The 21,977-nt window shown below is 37.4% G+C and overlaps 1 protein-coding gene and 1 long non-coding RNA gene across 15 annotated transcripts in view; one reads left to right on the forward strand and one right to left on the reverse strand.

Moving 5' to 3' along the window:
• Nucleotides 1-17,861, reverse strand: part of LOC128838710 (uncharacterized) — a 29,686-nt gene extending 11,825 nt beyond the window's left edge. For both annotated transcript variants that reach the window (XR_008445247.1, XR_008445246.1), the window contains exons 1-2: nucleotides 17,791-17,861; nucleotides 1,590-1,694 (exon numbers count right to left, since the gene is read on the reverse strand). This is a non-coding gene — a long non-coding RNA (uncharacterized LOC128838710). The remainder of the gene's footprint in view (nucleotides 1-1,589; nucleotides 1,695-17,790) is intronic.
• The window catches only part of SORBS2 (sorbin and SH3 domain containing 2), a 399,306-nt gene that overhangs the window by 331,084 nt on the left and 46,245 nt on the right, over nucleotides 1-21,977 (forward strand). For 12 of the 13 annotated variants that reach the window (XM_054031114.1, XM_054031115.1, XM_054031124.1 and 9 more), the window contains 4 exons: nucleotides 4,013-4,127; nucleotides 12,096-12,179; nucleotides 13,828-13,884; nucleotides 21,079-21,128. In XM_054031114.1, the coding sequence (XP_053887089.1) occupies nucleotides 4,013-4,127; nucleotides 12,096-12,179; nucleotides 13,828-13,884; nucleotides 21,079-21,128 (306 nt within the window). The remainder of the gene's footprint in view (nucleotides 1-4,012; nucleotides 4,128-12,095; nucleotides 12,180-13,827; nucleotides 13,885-21,078; nucleotides 21,129-21,977) is intronic. The other variant, XM_054031126.1, reaches the window with a different exon arrangement.

Here is a 21,977-nt window from a genome sequence, read left to right on the forward strand (position 1 = left end):
ACCATTTCTCACTATGACTTTGTGCTAATGCATAAAAGTAATTTTGAGACCTTGGGTACATCTGCACTCCAAAAAATCACCAGTGGTGACAAGTCTAAGAGCCTGGGTCGACAGACTCTGGCTTGCCAGACTCATACTGCAGCACTAAAAATAGCTGTGTAGATGTTCCCATTCAGGCTGGAGCTTGGGTTCTGAAATCAGGTGAAATGGGTGGAACTCAGAGCTCCAGCCCAAGCCCAAATGTCTACATGGCTATTTTAAGCCCCATAGCACAAGCTGGGGGAACCCAAATCTGTAGACCCAAGCTCTGAGACTTGCTGCCGCGGGGTGTTTTTTTTTTTTTTCTTCCCCGCGTAAACATCCAGAAAGCCCTTTTATGAAGCCTCCTAGCAGAGAGCAGGATGTAAGTGATTTTGCAAATTGCAAGCAAAATTGTAACAGAATACAGTAAGTGGACCAGCCCCATCTGAGATGTTTGTGTGGCACATCTTTGGCGACATGATGAGGAAAATTCCATATCCTCCTCCCACTTCCCTATCTCTTCTTTTGAAGTAGAAGAAGGGTTTCAGATTGAAGGGACTTGGGCATTTTCTCCCCATTTTCCTGCCTCTCTTGCTGCAGTAGCACAAATCCTAGTGTTGGAATTAATACTCAGCCCGCCAAGAGCTAAATCCTGTTAGTTCAGGAAAGAATCCCCTATCCCTTTAGTCAAAGGAGATCAGATTAAATGAAAAGTGCTGTACTATTTATTGCAATTACAAGTTCCAGTGCTGGAGCAAACTTTTTATTTTCATACATGCAGACCCTAGAAATTTACAGGTAGTAGTTCAAAATATAGTTTTACATTAACTATTTCTAAATATTAACATCAATGCATTTTAAGAAAACAAAATGGGCTAAATTCTGCCCCAAGTTATGGATGCAGCTTCCAGTATCTTGGAGGCACCATATAAATAAGAGCAGAATTTGGCCCATTCTATCTTGTTGATAGCAGGAAATGTCTTTTATATCTATAAAAGGAATGCTATGCAATGAATACTAAACTTTATCAGACACTGAATTTGAAAAACAGCAATCAAACAAAAAAATCCCTTAGTAATCTACAGAATGTATTGTAGGAAAAGAAAATTAGGAGCTTTTGAACAGTCAACCAATTGATCCTATCATTGCAGCTTTTCAAAATATCTGTATATAAATTCATTCCAAAAGATAACTAATTTGTTTTACTCTACTATCAATGTGAGCAAGGAGTGGAATGTAATATATTTTCATCTCATAATATTCTAATATTCTAAGATCATATAATAATGATTCTAACAGCTCGACTCAGGACTAAGCACTTGAACCCAAGTTTAATTGGTTTGGTTTCACTTTTAAGAAATGTCTTATATCAGGTGAAAATAAATTACTTTTGCATTCCTGTCTGTCTTCTGTACCTTAGGGCCTTAGTTTTTCCCAGAACAAAAACATTGTTTAAGCTTGAGGGCTGTTGCCATGGTCTGGTTGGCCAGGGCAGGATAAGGACCTATACTAGTGATAACAGTGTAAGCTTTTGTTAGCATGCCATACAGAAATGTAGAACAGCTTACCTCTACCCAAATTCTGGAGTTGTGGTGATAGTCTTGCCATCTGGCCAGATAGAGTGAAGATCCTTTTAGGAGCCAGGAACCAAGGTCTCTTGCAATTCATTCTGCCTGGAGGAAACCATTCCAGACATTAATTTGGATATGTCACCCCTCTATTTTAATCTGCTGGATGGCGAGACTGACTGAAGAAATCCAAGTTCTCCAGATTGGGGAATTCTGAAGTCTTTAGTTTTGTGTACTCATGACCGCTGTAATGCCCAGTCAGCCATGGCACCAGCATTAAAAGAGTGAGTCTTTCTTGCGACTAGGAGATTTTTAATTGTCTATGAAACCAAAGCATTTAAACCCTCACCTAAGAAGGTTAGGGTCCACACGCATCACATCTTTGGAGCTGGGAGGCAAGATATGGTATGCTTCACATTATCAGGCAGACACAAGAAGTCACAGCACATAAGGGATTAAGGGCTAAAAATTGTAAATGAAGTAAAATGAGTATGAATCTAAATTTTAATGACAATTTTTTGTTTTTAAAATTAAATTCTCTGAGTTATTTTGAATAAAATGCAGCCTATACCGAACAGTTCCATATTCTCATTCATTCTTGGGAGGCATAATTTCAATTTTCTGCTCTGAAACCATAATTTCTTCCAAGTTAAAATATAAAGTAAGTGAACAACATGGTTTTACTTTGCTTGAAAAGTACAGCAACCCAACAGCAGAGATATCTGTATCCCAGCACTTGCTCCTACAAACATACCTGTGCTGTCCACTTTCAACAGAAAAGCTGCTATATAGATTTTTTTTTAAGCACGTGATAAAACATGACGTGTGCTTTGCTTAATGTCAGGTCACTTCCAGCTAGGTCACATCATATGATGTAACATAGGCTGACGTAACTTACTAGGATTTGCTAGCTCTTACTGTGAACACATGCAGCAATTACCAGTTACTCTCTCCCATGAGTTACTGGTGGGCCATTTGCCACACTTCTAATTAAAAAGACATGTAGGCTGCAGTCATCCTAAATACACTAAGGCTAGTGATGGCAAAAACTGCCCTGAAATGAAAGTTCCTGCCATTATAACAACTAGGTGACAACCACAAATGAAATGTAGTCCAAATAAGTACTGAGATATTGTGGTGAGGGATGCAATATAAGAAACTAATTAAAATAGAATACAAGTGATTTCTTTTAGTGGATAGCACCAACAAGCTGCTAGGCAATTTATAGTGATGAAGATAATGGATGAAGTCTTGGTTCTGTTGAAGTCAACTGCCATTGAATAAGTAGGACCAGAATTGCACTCAAGGTGCCTGACCTGAAAAGCTTATAAAGATTAACTGAAATGATCATTTATTTGAGTAAGCAAACTTCCAGTTGAACAGTGTATCTGAACACAAACAAGTGAGAAGAATACAGCTACTGGTCAGCATACAGAGCATCCATTATACTATTTTCTTTAAATATTGTTCCTGAGGTTATCAAGCATGAAACATTTTGCTAACTATATAATTTAATCAGTATGTATATATGAAAGCTTTGTCCAGTGACTAAAGCATTTAGCATTTACCTACACAATTAAAGTTTCTTTACGTTTTACTGGATTTGCATATATGATCAAATAAATGCTTCTGATGGTCACCAGCATTTTAACCACCTGTCATCTCAACCTGCTCAGAGCTAGTACACCCAATAGAGTGGTAAAAATACTGGTTGTATCCTGTCTACGTTACCACTCCCACCATTGCTATGACATATGGAACAGCAGCAGTAGGAAATGTATATCAATAATTTATATCAATATCTATAATAATATTGTGAGGAGATTTAGTCATGTTTGCTACTTTTAATGTACATTTCAAATGCATAAAACCTCTCTATATAAATTTCAGATTTACTGTGGAACAAACGTTACACTAGCATCCCCACTATTGCTATCACCAGTAAAACTGCACCAGTGTTAGCAATAGTAGGAAAGAAAAAGGCTAGTGTAGACACAGGCATAGACACATGGAGTAAGTTAAGGGGGATAAGCTTTGCTTAATTCATAATTCCTTCCTTTTGAGGGTTATGTCTCTGTCTTAATATTCTATTCATGCATTTTGGGCCAAATCCTGTTCACTTTCCTCTTGTGAATAGCCCCTTGAAGTCAGTGGACTAACTGTGTGAGTGAGACAAGAAGGATTTTATCTCTAGTATGTACTAAAAATGTAGAATAAAATCAACATCCAGTAGACTAAAATCTGCATGTTTTCTACTATTGCGTAACCTGGTGAGGTTGGTTGTAACTTTCATGACTGAGGTTGGGAAGAGAGAGCAAATTGTATGGTGCAGTGTAACTCCTGACATATGTAGATGCCTTTTACAGAGCTGCAGTGTTGATGGAAAAGACAATCTCGCTCAACTGTTTATATTTGTTATTTAGAAATGACTGGGATCCTCCTGACAGAAAAGTAGATACCCGCAAATTCCGTTCTGAACCAAGAAGTATTTTTGAATACGAGCCGGGGAAATCATCAATTCTTGAACACGAAAGACCGGTAAGAGGTGTATTTGAAACGTTTTCCCACAACAAAAGGCTTAGAGGGAGTTAAATTTTTGCTTATTATTTTAACTGCAAATTATAACTAGTTAGTATTGAATATCCATTTTTGTATTTGGAGTTTGGTCAGCTCATGTGGTAAATTCTGCCTAGATCCTCCTGGATGGTTGTGTAGATAATTTGGGACTGGCTTGATTTACTTGTTCAATTTAGCTTCTTTGGCATTAAAAAGAAGTCAAAGAATCACTGTGAGAAATTAAACTCCTTTTAGATTTCACATGTTAGATGTAAGTTCATGGAAATTACTTGTAGCAATTTGAATGCATATTCAGCAGTCAGTTTGTCACCTGTTTACAATAATTTTAGCAACACATACGATTAACATAGGAGTTATGCACGTGGCTGTGGTGGTATGTCACTAGATAGTCCAGAAAAAAAAATCCTACAGTGTGTTTTCTGGATATGTGCCTAATGGTATCATCTCAAGAACATTGGTTGCCTGTACACTAACCTGTGACTAAAAAAATTGTATTGCTGTTTTCTGAGCCATATGTCTGTAGTTGTGATATTCCTCACAAGCATGTCTAATAAGGCTGAAATCTAATGCTTGCAAAATTATCACTAATCTAAGTTTCCATTCACTGAAAAGGCATATGCAACCAGCTCTTCTACTGTACCCTGGTAGTGTTCCAATACCCCATAATTTATGGAGCTTGATGCATATCATGGTATCTTTTTTCCACGAGATGGAATGGTTGATGGAGTCATGTTTAAAGGGGGAATTTATGTAAATATTATATGTGGTATTATAATATTAGTATTACAATATTATATCAGTATTATATTAGTATTATTATACATAAATTCAGAGGGCTCATTTTATTAATCTAAAAATAAATAAATGTATTGCATGCATGGATTGTGGCATATATAGTATGTCAACAGTATGTTAAATAATTGCACTGATGGCTCTGTTTCATCATATTTTTCTATGGTTTATGTAATAATGTGGGTCTGGTTAACTAGCTTCTATAGCAAACTGTGTGATTCTATGAAATAGGGCTCTTACAGAACTGGGACTTTCTTTCAAAGGGAAATTTCACTTTTCAGCACAGGCCATTTAAACTGACTGAACTAATTAATAGTTCTAATGATTTACCAAAATCTCCCTGACTTATGAGAGTTGGTAGTTTATTGTCAAGCTGAATTTACAAACAGTTCTGTGAAAAAGTAATTATATTTTTGCTGAGTGATTTTTCTATCACAGTGGCTGTATTACTGATAGGGCCATTTACTAACCTTTTCAATTGCAAACAATCTTCAGCAAGTGAGAAGTGGGAGGCTGAAGGTAAAAATTGGCTTTTTGAAAATTACAGAGCTATTTCATGTGAGGACACACATCTCTAATAAATTTTGACTTTGTGATATGAAAAATAAACAACAAGAGTAATTTCATACTGGACCTGCAATGCTGAGGAATGTGATAATATAATTTTTCAACTTTAATAAAGAGATAAGATGAAATAAGTTGTGATTTTTTTTGCTAAAAATATTTGAACATTGCTGGAAATTTCTTAAGCAAATAAAATAAGCTTTTCCAGTAGAAAAGCTTTCTTGTTTTCTGATTGGATGGGGAGGACTTGGGGCCTAATCCTGCAACCTTTTCTTCCACAAGTAATCCTTACTCACTGACACAGACACTTTGCAGTCAGTGAACTACTCCAAAAGGTTGCAAGATCAGACATGGCTGATGTAGTTACAGGCAATCATCTCTTTGCACAGTAAGTGTTCTCAAAGTGTGAAAATGGAACTACAGTATTAATAAATTTGGGAGGGGAATGTTTCAATGCTATGAATTTCAATTTTCAAAATGGTAATGAGGAATTTATGCAAAATACAGTGTGCTGCCACTAAGATGGCTTCCTTTTGAGCAGTTTCTAAATCCATTAACACAGTGCTAAACTATCAGCATCACATCAGTTTAGAAATTTCCAGAGAGTAACTGCTATTGATTATAAAAGTTAAGTTACATGAAGTAATATATTGCTTTTCTGGCAGAATTACAATATTAATGGATGAAAGAAAGGCAGTATGCAATAATTAAATCTAAATATATTGTATAAAGCACTGTATACTGTATTCATTAAATCTTACATGGCAAATTCAATTGAAAACTGGCTAAAAGACTAGACAAAGGAAAATAATACATGGCAGTGTATCAAGTTAAGAAAGTAGAACAGTCTGCTAAAATCTATGTTAGGTTCAGTATTATTCAACATCTTCCTCAGTGATCTAGAAGAGGAAGTGAACAGAATGCTAGTGAAATTCTCAGATGATACTAAATTGTGACCATTCCAAAGAGACCTAGAGAGATTAGAAACATAAGAAGAAAATAACAAAATGAGATTCATCTTGGAAAAATGCAAACTAATATGTCTGCAGATAAATAATTCAAAAGCAATGTACTGAATGGTAGGGAGCAGCCTGGGAAACAGGAATGTTGAAAAAGATTTATGAGTGATAGATTGCAAAATCATGACTGATTTGCTATGTGCTATGGATACAAAAAAAGCCAATGCAATTTAAGGTTGCAGCATCATGTGTGCAGCAGCCTCACGTCACCAAGGAGGGAGGTAATAGGTCCTTTCTGTGTGGCTCTAGTGTGACATACCTGGCATGTTGCTTTCTAGGCACATTAGAAGAAAGATATTGACAAAACTGAGGGAGTCCAGAGAACAGCAACAAAAATGATCAGGGACTGGAGCGGATTGGCTTATGAGTAAAGATAAAATGACTGAATATGCATAACTTGGTAAGAGACTATTGAGGATGTCTACCAATATTGAAGAGTATAAACCATGAGGAGGAAGAGGAATTATTTAGGATGCTGCTTTGGAGAGTATAACTAGGAGCAACAGAATGAAATTAAGAAAAATAAAATTTAGACTAAATTTTAGGAAAAGCATCTTGACAGTGAGATGTATTAGGCTGTGGAATAGTCTTCCAGCAGAGGCAGTTCGGCTAAATATCAGGTAAGGTAGTATCTGATTCAGTAGCCTAATAAGTATGTAGAATTATCACTTATGAATTTAAAATAAGATAGTGAGTTACTATTTAATACTTTGGATTTATTTTACTCTTACAAACTTAAAATTTTGTCCTCTACCAAATTCATCCTTTTGCATTTGGCAAATATATTTCCCCAGATTTCTAATGGAACTAAAGATGATGTTCTTTGCTTATTTGTACACCAGCATCACTGATGTTATGCCAGTTCTAAGAAAATTGTATTAGTCTACATCTGCAATAAAGCCAACAAAGAAAGTTTTTGGTGGTCCTACAAAAAAGATTCTTATAAAAAAAATTGTGACAAGTGGTAGATTTTTAGTAGGTATTTAATGCACATTATATAAGGGCAATCAACACCAAAGTTTGATAATTTCACGTTATATTAATTTCAGGTCTGAACTTTTTTACACTGGGCCTGATCTTGCAGTTGTTTTAAATGCAAAATTCACATTGTCTTCATGTGCAAGAGAATTAATTCATCTTAATAAGGGTAGAAATACAGAAGTATTACTGTATGTCCTTTAGCAGTAACAGCAAGGAGTAGTAAACTTTTTTGTTCCTGTGTGGAGAAATTTGGGGCTGTTTTTTAACCTACAGCATGCAGATTTGTTTGACTCTGACTTTACAAGCTTGTAATTGCAACACACAAAATCAGTTTTTGAACTGGAATGGCCCATTGTGTCAGCCAGGAATGTTATTTTAAATTCCTTTAAGCTGGAATTAGAAATTCAACTCTCTAGCACATTAAAGAGGTGCTTTGTTGTCACAAAGACACAAGAATTAACCAACCTGTAATGGACCTGGAGCCAAAACAGCCATAAGAAAACAAGTAGAAAGAGAGATTCCTTTTAGGGACCAAGAATAGAAGGGGCAAATTAAGATGAAGTCATGATAAACACACTGGCCATATTTTCAAAGAGACCTTAACCTTACCTCTGAATATCCATCCACAGAATGTGGTTCCATCCATCCAAGGAAATTGGGTCAGTAGCCATTTAACTACACACTTTTCACATATACACGTGGTTTGTGCCTGTAAATGCATGTTTATATAGATCAAAGTCACCCAGGCAAAATTCCAAGTGAAAATATAGAAGCCACTTTTGAAAATGCGGTCCATATTGTCCAGTAATTTTTCCTATGTTTTAAATACATTGATAGAATGTTGTGCTGAATACTCTTTGTAAAGGACACAAGAATAAAGATTCTTTCTAAATCTTTATGCATTGTGGGAGAAATTCTCAACCTGCTATAAGTAATTAAAAATGTATTGAATGAGTAAGTTACAGCGTAAAGTACAGGAATGTTGTCTGTGTTAACTAGCATGTCATAAAGGGAATAGCACCCTTCTAGGATTTACATGTCCTCGATACCCTGGATCTATTCAAATCTAGTTTAGGAGATAGAGCCAAAATTTATTTTCTTGTGTCAAAATAGATTTGCCTTTCTAAGAATCATAGTGAGAAGAACAAAGAAAAAAGGTCTATTCAGCAGAGGGGGGACTGACAGCCAGGTGAAAGCAATTGGCCTTATATGATCCTAACACATGAAATGGAGGATGTAGTTTAAGATGTACATTTTCAAAGCCCTGAACAGACTTTTCAGACAAATGATTCCCATTATAGTCAGTGGGAGTTGTGTGGCTAAAGCTCTATTCAATACTTGAAAAGAGGCAGAGCTCAGCATCCAGCAAACTCACTATGATAAGCTACAAAAAACTTAGAACCATGTTAGCTATAGTTGCACCACTTGCACCAGGCCCTTTTGGTTAAATTTGCTGCCCTCTGCTGCTGAATATGTAACAAAACAATGTGTCTTACCCGCATGGAGAAAGCCTCCTGTTGTTCTAGTTCTTTGTGTACTCATGCTATTCTTCGCAGGATATTATATAAGGATCCTGAACAATTCAAAGACTGTGAAACTCCAGACAAATCTGTCATTTCCAGCTTTCTCTGAACAAGCAGAAATACAGCCTTCTATTTGTTTTTAAATCAAGACATTTTAGGATGACGAGAAGGAATGGTAAGATTTTGGCCTCCACTTCAATCCCTATGGGCTGCTTTGGTGGGTCATAACAGTCTGGAAGCCAATCCCTGCAGCTGCTTTGGGCTGGCATATGAGGCCCCATACTGCACTCTCTTGCCGCCCTGTTTCAGGAGATGCAGCATAGAACCCAAGTGTCTGACTGATCCATTTCCTATAAGGAACACCACCTACTTCTTTGCTGGTGTAGCCGGAAATGTTGTTATCCAGGGCACACTGATTCACTGTAGGTTAGCTCTATGATTTCCTGAACCAACTATTAAGCTACTCCATATGTCAATGTGACTTTAAGGAAAAATGCCCTCTTTGGTATGAAAATCTATATAAAGTGCTCTTCTGTCTTAAATATAGTGTAACTCAGGGCTTGTCTATGCCATGAGATAATGTGCTTTACAGAAGTGCGTTTTCTAAGACGCTCTAACGTGTTGTGCATTAATTGGTCCATGCAGATCCTCCTGTTGTGAACTAAAGGTTCCCTAATGCACCTTAACATAGTACTGTTTCAAACAGCACTGTGTTAGAGCACCAGCAGGATCTACATGGCCCAATTAATGCACAGTATGTTAGTGCATTTTAGCAATCATACTCCTATAGAGCACATTACCCCACTGCGTAGACAAGCCCTTAGTCTATGGGAATGAGGACAAACCAGTATTTTTTTATCTTTTGCCCAGGTTATCTAGTTCAGAATCATGGTGTGTTTCAAAAAAGGTGTGCAAAAAATGGAATAATCCAAATATTGTAATTTGAAGAGTAGGATGTATTACTGATTAGTTCTCTGCATTCATGATTTTTTTCAGATGTTTTCCTTTGTACTGTATTCATCTCTCTTCAGTTATCATATACTAGACTTCTGTAGTTTGTGCTCTTCTAAAATAGGCATATTTAATTCAAGACTAATAAAGTAGCAATTCCGGACTGGGCAATTCATGAAGCCAAATTCAATGTAATTTTTCTGTTAAAGTCTTGGAAGGTATGTTGTACTGAATCACAGAAGACTGCCAATAGTAATATTGAACTATAAATATTGTAGAGATGAAGGATGATCTTATGGTTGGAGTATAAGAGTATGACTCGGGAGATCTGAAATCACTTCCTTCTCTGGTACGTGATATAGGCAAGTAATTTATCTCTGGGCTTCAGTTCCCCATCTGTAAAACTGGAATAACGTTTCCCCTACATCTGAGGAGTGCTGTGAGGATAAATCTGTAGTCTTGGGTAGTGCTCAGGTGCTATAGTAATATCTTATAAATACCTAGATCAAGATAGGTCAATAGGGCTGTTAATTATTCAACAGATCAAGATTGATGATCTGTTGTGATTAAATCAAACCCTTTGAGTTTCTGCTAGAAAAATGCCATGGGATGTTTAATTACTGTAAATGGTCCAGACCACAGCGCTATTTTTAATGAAAAAAAAATAGCACTATGCCTATGGTGACCATATGTCCCATTTTGGCCAGGGCATTCCTTTTTTTAAGCCCTGTCCTGACTTTTTTGACAAAAGTGGGCATTTGTCAAAAAAGTGGGGTGCAGAGGAACGTGCGAGGGGAGGAGGGCGCAAGCAGCGATGCCAGCCTCATGCAGAGGGGGAGGCAGGGTTTGGGCGGAGGGTAGTCAGGGCTTGAGCTAGCAACAATGCCAGCACCAGCCTTGTGCGGGGGACAGGCAGGGCTTGGGCAAGCAGCGATGCTAGCCCTGTGTGGGGCGGGGAGGCAAGGCTCTGGCAAGTGGCTCGGGCCAGCCCTGCAGGCGGTGTGTGGGCGGGTGTGGGCTAACCCCATGTGGTGTCCCATTCTCCCTTTGGGAAATATGGTCACCCTAACTATGCCCCATAATGTCATATTGAGACATTGGCTCCAACTTGACTCAGGGCAGCGTTGCCCACTGAATCGCCAACATAATTCTTCAGGAAGGCATTGGCTTAGTTAGTTTATGAGGTATGAAATACAATCATATGAGTTTAAGAATAAGGGGAGTGAGGGGGCTGTTCAATTCAGTCCCAGATGTGTTGGCCAAGGTGGCAGCCCACTAGCTGTAATTCATACTTGTTCCCATTTTTTACTGCAAAATGTGAAAAATTTCATATGAAAATTAATGCATTGACAATATAAAATAATGAAATCAAAAGGTCTGCATTAGACAAAAGAGTTTAAAAAAACCCAAAAGTACTTCGAATCCATAATTACTACTAATATAAATTTCAAACAAGATGATTTAAATAGATGGCAGTTTCATTACATAGGCTGAAATGGCTTTTTAACATAATCATTCCTGCATGATGCATATTGCTTATCTGTGCTGTGTGCTTAGCTTCAGGTTGAAAAGATACAGAATTAACATGCCTTCTTTCATAAGAAGACCAAGAGTGGCTGAAAGCAACATGGCTAAAATCATGTGTGTCTATTTACCCATTAGTCAGTTTGGGCACTTTTTTGTACACACTAAAGAAGAAAACAGCCATTACATTTGTTCTATAATTATGCTCCTTTCTTTTACAGGACACATAATAGGTTTTAGATCCTAATTGTTTATGCTGCCAAAGATAATACTCAGCTTTTGAAAAATTATTTTTAAAGTGCTTGACATTTTCCATATTTTGTGCAACATTATGAATGACCACTAGAAGAGCAAGCTGAAAAAAAGAGGCCTTTTAAAACAGTTAGTCTATGACTGCTCTTGAACAAAAACATGTTCCATATGGAATCCCATCTTCATTCTTTGGTTTTATTTCATTCCCTTTTCCCCTATTATTTGTTTTGTGTGTGTGTTTGTGGTGTTAATGTGACATGACATTTCCAGCACTTTGCTCAGTGTGTGCCTTTTCCTTCCCTTTTCCTTCACAACGGCTCCAGACTGATCACATAAACCCAGATGACATAGATTTAGAAAATGAACCCTGGTATAAATTCTTTTCAGAACTGGAGTTTGGATGTCCGGTAAGTGAGGATAGAATATTAATATTTAAACATTAGGATAATATTGCTAAAATACAATTCACCAAATACCAAACAGATGTGCCTCTATCTTCCTCATTACATTAAACTCATCAGTATTACATTTTCATCAGTGTATGCTAACGTATGTTTCTATATAATATGGGCCCAATTTTTGATTCACAACTCAGGAAAATAGCCCACTGAAGTCCATAGGAGTTTTACCTGAGAATTGGGTCCAATGTATACATTCGGCCATTTTCTTTGAGTGCTTAATCTGCCAAAACATTGATTTTAATCACTAATTAAGGTGCATAGACTACATAGAATAAGTGGTAATATACTTGTTGCTAAGTGTAATATCAGCTGTATATAAAACATAATTGTTTTTGACTTTTACTAAATTTTTGCATTTGGAAAGATTAGATTGATTAAATTATCAAGAGTAGAAGACATTTTTAAAAATTATAGATTCCAAAGCCAAAAGCACTCAGTTTTGTATGAAGGAATGTGTCTACTTTTAATACACATACACACCCACACAATATGGGCGCCATTTGGAAACTCAACATTGGTATGCTTGTCACTATGGAATCTCCATCCTAAGTATAGTCGATAGTACAGTTAATGCAGGTGTTTGTGGCAATAAGTGTTGACTTTTGGAGGGTAGGGATTCAAAGAGAGGGGGGGAGTCAACATTTGACACAAGCATCTACAGTAACTGCAGTGTTACAGTGATAAATACACCGATGTTGCATTTTTAAATGGTGCCTGTTTTGTATGCGTGTGCCTCTCTCTCACCCACACACACATACGTGCAGGATATATAATTTTATACTTAAATAGGTGTTGTTAGTTTTAATTTAAACTAGACATCTACTTGAAACTGCACACTCTTTGAGTCTGCTCCAGCGTACACTAAGTCAATAACAAAGCCCCTATTGACTTCAATGAGAGCAGAAGCAAGCCCTGTATATGCAACTGAAAAGGACTGCAAACCCATATATATTAATACAAACCATTCAATTATTTTTAAAGCTTTAGATATGTAATCCTATTTTTTTTCACTGAAACAATGCATTTCATATTTAAGTATTTTTTTAATTTGTAGTCCAACAGTCTGCAATACATCCTCATATTTTCATCAAACAGACTAACTTTAACCTCATTTTATCTAGCTTTTAAAACTGTTTTTATCATCATTCATCCATATGTAGGCAGGGCGTAGGCAGGCTAAAAAAATTTCTATCTAGAGACAAAAATATCATTAGTTGTCATTAATATCCTCTATAAGGTAAAGTCCATATAGAAATTTCACCAGCAGGCCATAAATACTCAATCCTTTATTCTACATTCTTCTGTCCTACCAGTTTTTAAACTGTTGGTATTAATTCAACTATTCACATTTTAAGTTGGAAGTTTTACTCACTAAAATTACTAACATTTTATTAAGATGCTTGATATTATTGCAAAATTATTGTACCACGCTCTTCCTTCCAGTGAACCCCCATTTTGCTGCATATGTGTCACTCTTGTATCTGATGCTGTCAACACTCAGTTTCTAACTATGTCACCTTCTCCACATGTTTCATTCCTTGCTGCCATTGATACTCCTCCATTTCATCTCTACACTTCTGCTTATATGGTGCAGCCTCCTAAAAAGCTTTTGGACTATGTTCAAGACAATTCTCCCGGTGTTTCCAATGAGGTAAATGAAGCATTCTTTCTTGTTCAGACGATTTGCTTGGGAAACAAGAGCATGACACTCACTATCATATCTGAGTTTGTTAATGTTTAGTGGTTTCCTACCAATAACTCCTGGGCCATTCATAATTTGGTATCATTTCATCTTTGTCTTTATATCTTTCCAGATCACTAGCACATATGGATGATGTTCTTATTACACTAGAAACTGAGTCCATATTCCAAAATCACCGAGAGTCACATTCAAAATTAAAAAATAAACCATATGTTTCTAAATCTTAATATATTCCCACTTCCTCAGTTATGCATTGATTTTAGATACCAATTAACCCAGTCTACAAGAACAGGATTTGTGATTAATATATCTGGTGGCAAATTATAGCCTTCAAGTGAAAGTCACGTTGGATGAGCTTTTTTTCACTGAAATATTTATAATTAGATTTCCTAGCCAGGAAAACCAGCAATGAATTGTGGCTGTAAATTAGTAACTGAAGAATAGATAGTTGTCATGATTCTGATTAAATAACATCAGAATTAAGTACAGGACTGACTGCCATTGCCTTGCACTAAATGGGACAGATCCAGATTTTCTTTTTTTTTTTGGTCCCATGTCATGTTGTACTTGAGCACAAGACAGTGTCCTGTCACAATGTGGTTTTAAGTCATTCATGATTCTTGATTAGCTTCCATTCCCCCATCCAAAAAAAATTGTCTTCAAGGATTAAAAGAAAAACATGGCCCCTCATTGTTCACTGCATTGCAGACTATTCAAGTGTGCTTTTAGTCTCAGCAACCTGACAAAAACCTCAACTCCTTGTCTTGAGGGCACTCAGTCGATAACAGAGGAAGCCATTTGAATCACGCAGGATATAGAATCATAGAATATCAGGGTTGGAAGGGACCTCAGGAGGTCATGTAGTCCAACCCCCTGCTCAAAGCAGGACCAATCCCCTGACAGATTTTTGCCCCAGATCCCTAAATGGCCTCCTCAAGGATTGAACTCACAACCCTGGGTTTAGCAGGCTAATGCTCAAACCACTGAGCTATCCCTCCCACCCAGGGGAGTTTGTGTCCAGTAAAGCTGGGTAAAATATTTATAACTAATGTGTTGGTTTTGTGTTTATTTAATTTACAAAACATGTCTATTTTTTAAAGTGAGTGTCTGTGAAATTGCAGTGATTCTTGAAAAAATATTTCCTAAAATATTTTTCACTTTAGGTGTTCGTGAAAATATTTAAAACAACAATACTTTGTTCAAAAATACAATGTTTGTGAAATTTAGTGGATTAAACAAAATTTCAGGGGAGCAAAGTCATGACAAATAAATGGCCAAAAATCAACACTGATTTTCATGGGGACACAGAAAAACTTTCACCATTTTTTCCTAGCTCTGTTATCAGTCACCATAAAGGCCCTGATTTGGCAAAACATCCCCTGGTCAGGAAAGCAGTCAGATACATGCTTAACTTTGAGCACGTGCTTAAGTGCTTTTTTGAATAAGGAGGAATTAAGGATGTGCTGAAGTGCTTTGCTGAAAAAAAATCAACATTTTGTAAAGCTTAATTCCCATATTGAGCTATTTTACAAATTACCCTTTTATTAGTTGGCAGTATAGGAAGTAGGGGCACAAGAACTTTAGGCAGTACTGAACATCCCAAAGAATATGTGTAGGTGGGTTGATGGATGTGGCTTGCTGTGCATTGGACAGCTCCTGGAAGTGGTAGAAAGGACAATGGCATGTGGCAACTAATGAACAGGATCCCTAGAAGTGAGGTTTTTTTACCCATGAAAGCTTATGCCCAAATAAATCTGTTAGTCTTTAAGGTGCCACCGGACTCCTTGTTGTTTTTGAGGATCCCTACAGTGTTGCTAGAAACATTGATACCAGCTCCTGTCCTTCCAAGACATAATGCCTTCCATCACACAGGACATGCCCTCCCCCTTTAGCCACCTTCTACACAGCTTCACCTGTAGGAGCTTTGTAAGCAGTCAAATGTATACACTCTCCACTTATTTTTAGAGGATCATGTACATGAAAATGTAAAACTATGGTGTAAGTTAGTACGATGTGGCGTACTATAGCATCTTTCATATGCACAAAATGCTTCAAAGAGGGAGTCAAACACAAATTAAAGAGAAAAGGAAGGGTAAGATCAAAGTGATTCAGTGTCTTGAAGGGAGGAAAGGAAAGAGCTCACATAAGGCAGCCAGCATGCACTTTTGTCTGTCTTAGTTTTGATCACACTCATGCCCTTGTTTACCAACCTGGAGAGTTTGTTGGAGAATAAACAAAAATCTTAGAAGGTAAGGGTTTGATTGTGTGATTTACAGACAGGCTGTCATAGGAGACAGGGTGAAGTCACACTGCCCCTGAGAGCACCCAGAGAGAGTGTACCTCAGAGGGCACAATCCTACTACGATTCATAAAGGCTAGGGCTCTGACTTGTTGGGCTGCTGACCGGGGGACAAGGCCCTACCTCCTCCCTACTTCGAGCCCTGATGATTTGTTCCTGGGAAAGAACAAAAACTGAACAGTCCCTACTCACAGGGACTGCTATTGTGATGGGCCCTTCTATGGACCAAGGCGGGGGTGAGAGGTTACATCTCATCCAATCACAGTCTGGTCCCAATGCTGGGTAGCAAAAAACGTTGTTGTTCAACTACAGCCTCAGCTGACATAGTAGTTCTTCACACTTTTAATGGGCTCTGTCCTCCTTGGTTCAGGTTTGGCTGGAGTTTACATTGTAGTCCCCACAGTCTGCACTTTTTGAAGGGCCACTACAAGTGATCTAAAGTCATCACTCTCTGTGTCTGGTGACTAATACCATGTGAGTTGATGGTCTCACTCTGATTTCTAGAGGAAAGGGGATATCATAAGACAATCCACCTTTGGTATTAATCTGCAACTGTTATGGCAGTGAACATAGCTCTAACTAGGACCACACAAGCTCAAACTCTTGTATTGGTGCCTCCCTATGATTACGATTGGTACAATATAGATTAGACGGCCACACTTTGTCAGTCTTGAGACCAAGACTGGGTATGGGAGCTAAGTTACATTTACATCATATAAATGTGGTCCCTCCACATGCTTGACATGCGTCAGTGGGACAGTATGGGAAAGCATACAAAACTGCTGAGGACTTTGCTCTGTCATGTTGTGCAAATAAACAGAGAACTTTGGTTTCTATGCCTGTAAATGTAACTTTCTCAGAGTTGGCAAATTCTCACAATTGTATTCCATGTATTGCAATATTTGGTGTTGTTCTTAGAATCCCAGCTCCTGGAGTCAGATAGTTTATTTGAGAATCTCAATCTCCATTTTTTTAAAAAGTAAGTTTTTAGTCCTCATGGTTGCAGAGAAAAGCTTGAAAACATGAATCATAAAGGCTCAAAAACCAAGGAGCAAATAAAAAGCATTCAATATTTATCATGTTTTTAAACTGTCTGACTCACGATTTTTGAACATGCCAGGCTGGCATTCTTCATCAGCCCTAAATTAATTCCAAATCTTTAGAAAATGAAATAAGGACAAATTCCGGAGATCTATTAACAGGTTTAATATCTATGAAAATACTAAAGTATTATTAATAGAGCTTGATAATAGATTTGGCTTAAAAATGCAGTCCTCTATTTCAGCAGCATATGGAGAAGTTGTATTGTGATGCTTTGTTCCCTGCAAAACATGGATTATTGGGACTAGTTTCTCATGGTAAGCTTCACTCTAATCTGCAGATAAAATTATTTCTTCATATGGGTTACCAGGCCTCAGAGACTTTGGTCTGCATTCATCTATTTCTGTTTTTCATTTTTTTAATCCAATTAACTAATTATTTTATCTCTTCCAAAATGCATTACACTAATCAGCTAGCAGCAGGCAATAATATAAAGTAATGAATTAACACTTTACCAAGCCAGATGACAAAAAGATTTGGAGACCCATCTTTCTCTGGGACATTGAAATCTGCAAGTAATGTCTTTCCGTTGTTAGCAGAAAAAAGTGTGTCTGTGAGAAACAAAAGAGAAGCTAATTTAAAACATTATTTGTATTGTCATGACCAAAAAGGATTATGTTCTAAGAGCTGAAAGCTCTCCTCACATGGGAAAGGGTGTACATGGGGTACACAAAAAGCTTTATGGGAAGAGGACACAATTCATAGCAAACCATCTTAGCTGATATAAGTTCCTAATGTTAGAAAAAGCCGGACACATGGCCAACAATAGCAGCACAGTCTTCCACCGAAAAGGCCATTGCTAAAGCAGTCATGCCATGTGGACAGAGCCATACTTCTGGGAACACTGGTCCACACCATCCATCATTCAATGAATGTGTATGCTTCAGCACAGTGCCTTATGACCAAAGCTGGTAGGAGCAGTGGATGAGGAATAGAGAAATCTGCTATTTGTATAAGCCACACATTGCAAGTTAATGTTGCCTGAAGCAATGTTAATGTGCAAAACCTAGCTTCTGTAATAACTTACTCCAGGTATCAGTGGTGTCACCTACTTCTTCCTATTGTGTATCAGACAGCACTTTTTGATTGCATGTACATCCATCATGCTCTCCTGTTGCATACGCTTTGGGGTTGTTTTGGGCATAACACCCAAACAAGGCCCTTTGTGTAGCACAAGTGCTTAGGCATCCTATTTTGTTTTCATTTTCAGTTATCCTCTTCTCTCTGTGGCACAGGAGTACAGTGATATGCCACCAGTATTTTAACATGGGATTCCACAAAAATATTTCCCCTTAGTCTGATAAACCTTGTTTTCCAATGTTGCATGCACTGCAGAGAGGAAGGATGAGGGACAAAGGATTCAATTCCTTTTTTCTCTTCTTTTTTTCCCCTTCAATTTAAAATAATGAAAATACCTGCCATTAGGTGCAATCTGGTGCATGACAACAGTATGCAATTTGCTCTTCTGAAGCAGTTTAAGAGCCCTAGGGAGAAGTCATCTTTGTTGAGATGCTATAACAGTATCCAGAGGGATGAACTCCATCACAGGTAGTGAAATTGCCCCAGGTCTCCCTTCAGTGTGGTGACAGAATTTTAACAAAGGGACTCCAAGGACTTGCCCTAGGTCACACAGCAGTCCAGTGGCAGAGCTGGGAATACAATCTAGGTCTTCTGAGTCCATATCCAATGCCCTATCCACAAGGCTATACAATCTTCCAGTGAAACCTCAGACTTGCTACAGTCTTGTCTGCTAACATTATATCCTGCCATTGATCCATTCGTGGAGCTCCCAGTTGAAATCAGCTGACCAAGACCAGCATGCAAAAACTGATAGCAGGATACGGCCCTTAAATTATACACTGTAAATAATAAAGGTCTCCACTGGATCCAGTTCTGCCATCATGCATATAAGAGTAAAATAAATAATTGTTGATTGGTTGTGGGGCAAGATGATGATAGCTGGCACTTAGGTTATGTATTTGTAGTAATCAAAACTTTTTTCAAATGCATAAAAAATGTACGTAGTAGATGGTATCCTCTCTCTTCATCCTTGTCTTCAATTTGTAAATTCTGTACAGCAGAGACTGTGTTTTGATATGTGTTTGTACAGCACCTAGCACAATGGGAGCTTGATCCCAATTGGGGACTCTGGTCACTACAGTAGCATAGGTATTTATTAATAATAATAATTAATACAAATAAATATTGATGAGTAAAGCAAAAAGTTTATTTCAGATAAACATCCACAAGTTTTGGTCCTCATCCAGAGCTAATCTGAAGCTCTTTCCTCTGAAACTGATCTTGTAATTACTTTCAGCTACTTTCATCTCAACTTCCATTCCCATTTAAAACCAAAAAGTTCTGAATCATCTGAAGCTGTTTAAAATGTCTGGAAAAATTTGGGATCCGTTGCAAGTTTTAGGCAATGTTATGTTCATATTTTATCCAAATTTGTGTGGCTTTCTCTACTTTTAAAATGTGATAAAGTTTAGTGAATAATACAGTAAATTATGTTCATTTGTGTTTTGGTGGAATTGTTTAGTATGTGATCTGAAGCTTTAAAGAATGAGGACTACTGAAAACTAATTTCAGACTCCTGCCTCTGAAGAATCTCGGTTATATCTGGTCCTTATAGAACCCATTATATTTAGGTATTGTTGACTGTGATTATAGAATGCTCATGCTGTGCTGAATGTCTGTGGTAATGCAAAATCAATTCCTAAATGTTTCTTAAACCAAGGATGACCTCTAGAGGTGTGATTACATGTCAGTTACTAAAAATTAGTTTGACTATATTTTTAACTTTGAATCCAGTTCTTTTTAAAAAATTGATATATGCAATGACAAAGCATTTAAGAAGACCATAATTCTTCTATATGATTGTAGCACACCCTATACTTTTTCTATACAGAGAAAAGTGGATCCTGCAGCATATGAAGCCATGTGAAAATTCTATTTACAGTTCACTGGCTTAACATTTCACTGACCTAGCTTTGTGGCCTTGAAGAGGCACCATGGGGACAAGACGGTTCCTTTTCTAGCTACCACAAACTAGTGCTACGTAACTCTAATTCTGGCTGCAGTTTTGAAATCTATTAAGTGAATGGTTTAAAAGTATTTGTCACTTAAGATTGAAATTACGTTGACAAGTTAAAAATATTTCAGGGTAGCACTGCATTTCATCTTTCAGGTGTCAGGCAATAGCTACTGTTAAAGCAATGAAAAGGCATTAGGCCTCTGTGAAAAGAACGGTTCTTAAAAAGAATTTAGAATGGCCAGCAAATGGCCACAAAATTGATTGCTCTTTCAGCTACATTTACGAAGAGTTTCCAGCTTTAATTCACATCGATACTTGGAGGAAATTCTGTGGGTCTTTATATGCAGATGAAAATTTTCTTTTTAGACTTTATATATCTCCACTTGTAATCAATTTCAATCATAGTGTAGCAAATTATGAAAAAGCAAATAGAAAGTCCTGAATTGGTATTTTAAATTGAAAGATATAACTGAAAGTGTGGTAAGAAATTTTATGGAGCTCTTTTAAAAATGATATAAATTCTCTTGTGAAATATCATTGAACCTGTAGTCTGCAGTGCATAGGACATTAATCATGATAGTCTGATTTTTATGGGGCTCATCTTAGGGTCACTAATTTAATGAATGGTCCCAGACAACATCCCTGGAAAATGTCACACTTTTTTCCAGTGCAAAAGTTTAACGGATGGACCTATTTGTTTTCACAGACCTCCTTATATCACCCTTCTCCAGACAAAGGCCTGGACAGACCTTCTAGGTAAGAAACATGATGTATCCTTGCAACAGACAAGTTGACCAGTCCTCACAGAGAGTAGAGGCCTGCTGAGCATCCTGAAGTCAATGGGAGTTGAGGGCGCTCTGCACTTGCATAGCACTTCTTGGGATCCAGCCTACAGCATCCCACATATGGGATAATGACAAAATATCGTGTGGGTTCTCTTGAGATTTGCAGTTCTTCCTTTTGTTTTAGAAGGATGTATTGACTGCTACTCAGAACATCACCCAATCCTTCAAAGCCCTCAGCTGGGCATCCCTCACCTTCTGTATTAACTTGTAGCCTCTATCCCTCACTTTCAATGCACTGCATACAGTACTCCACCTCTCCCAACATCTTTGCACTCATTTTTTATTACACCTCTTCTTTGCTTCACTCAAGCATCCAACCTCACTTCTATCTTCATATCATTCCTGTTCTCATCTTTGTGCTTGGAACTCCCATCCCAGTGAGCAAAGGTACCAGACTCTCTTCATTCAAATCCCTCTTTAAAACGCCTGTATTTCACAACACCTACTTGTATTAACCCTTAAATTTAATCTATTACCTAATTTAAAAATGTAAAAAGAATAACCCTGCAACACCTTATATTAACTTTCTCCTCATCTTGCAAAACAATCTGTGGCTGTTTGACACATCTGTCTATTTAGGCCCTGACACTGGATCCCGAAGCAAGATCCATGTGCTCTTGAGTGCATGAGACCCCATTCTTTTCTACTGACCTTTTTCAAGGGTTTCCTCTAATCTGTCCTTTCTTAGGTCTACCCCAGGACTGCTAATTATTTCCTGTATCATAGCTCAGCTTTCGAAGCCTTGTCTATTCTTAAAAAG

This window comes from Malaclemys terrapin, chromosome 5 (genome assembly GCF_027887155.1).
Source record: "Malaclemys terrapin pileata isolate rMalTer1 chromosome 5, rMalTer1.hap1, whole genome shotgun sequence".
Lineage (NCBI taxonomy): Eukaryota > Metazoa > Chordata > Testudines > Emydidae > Malaclemys > Malaclemys terrapin.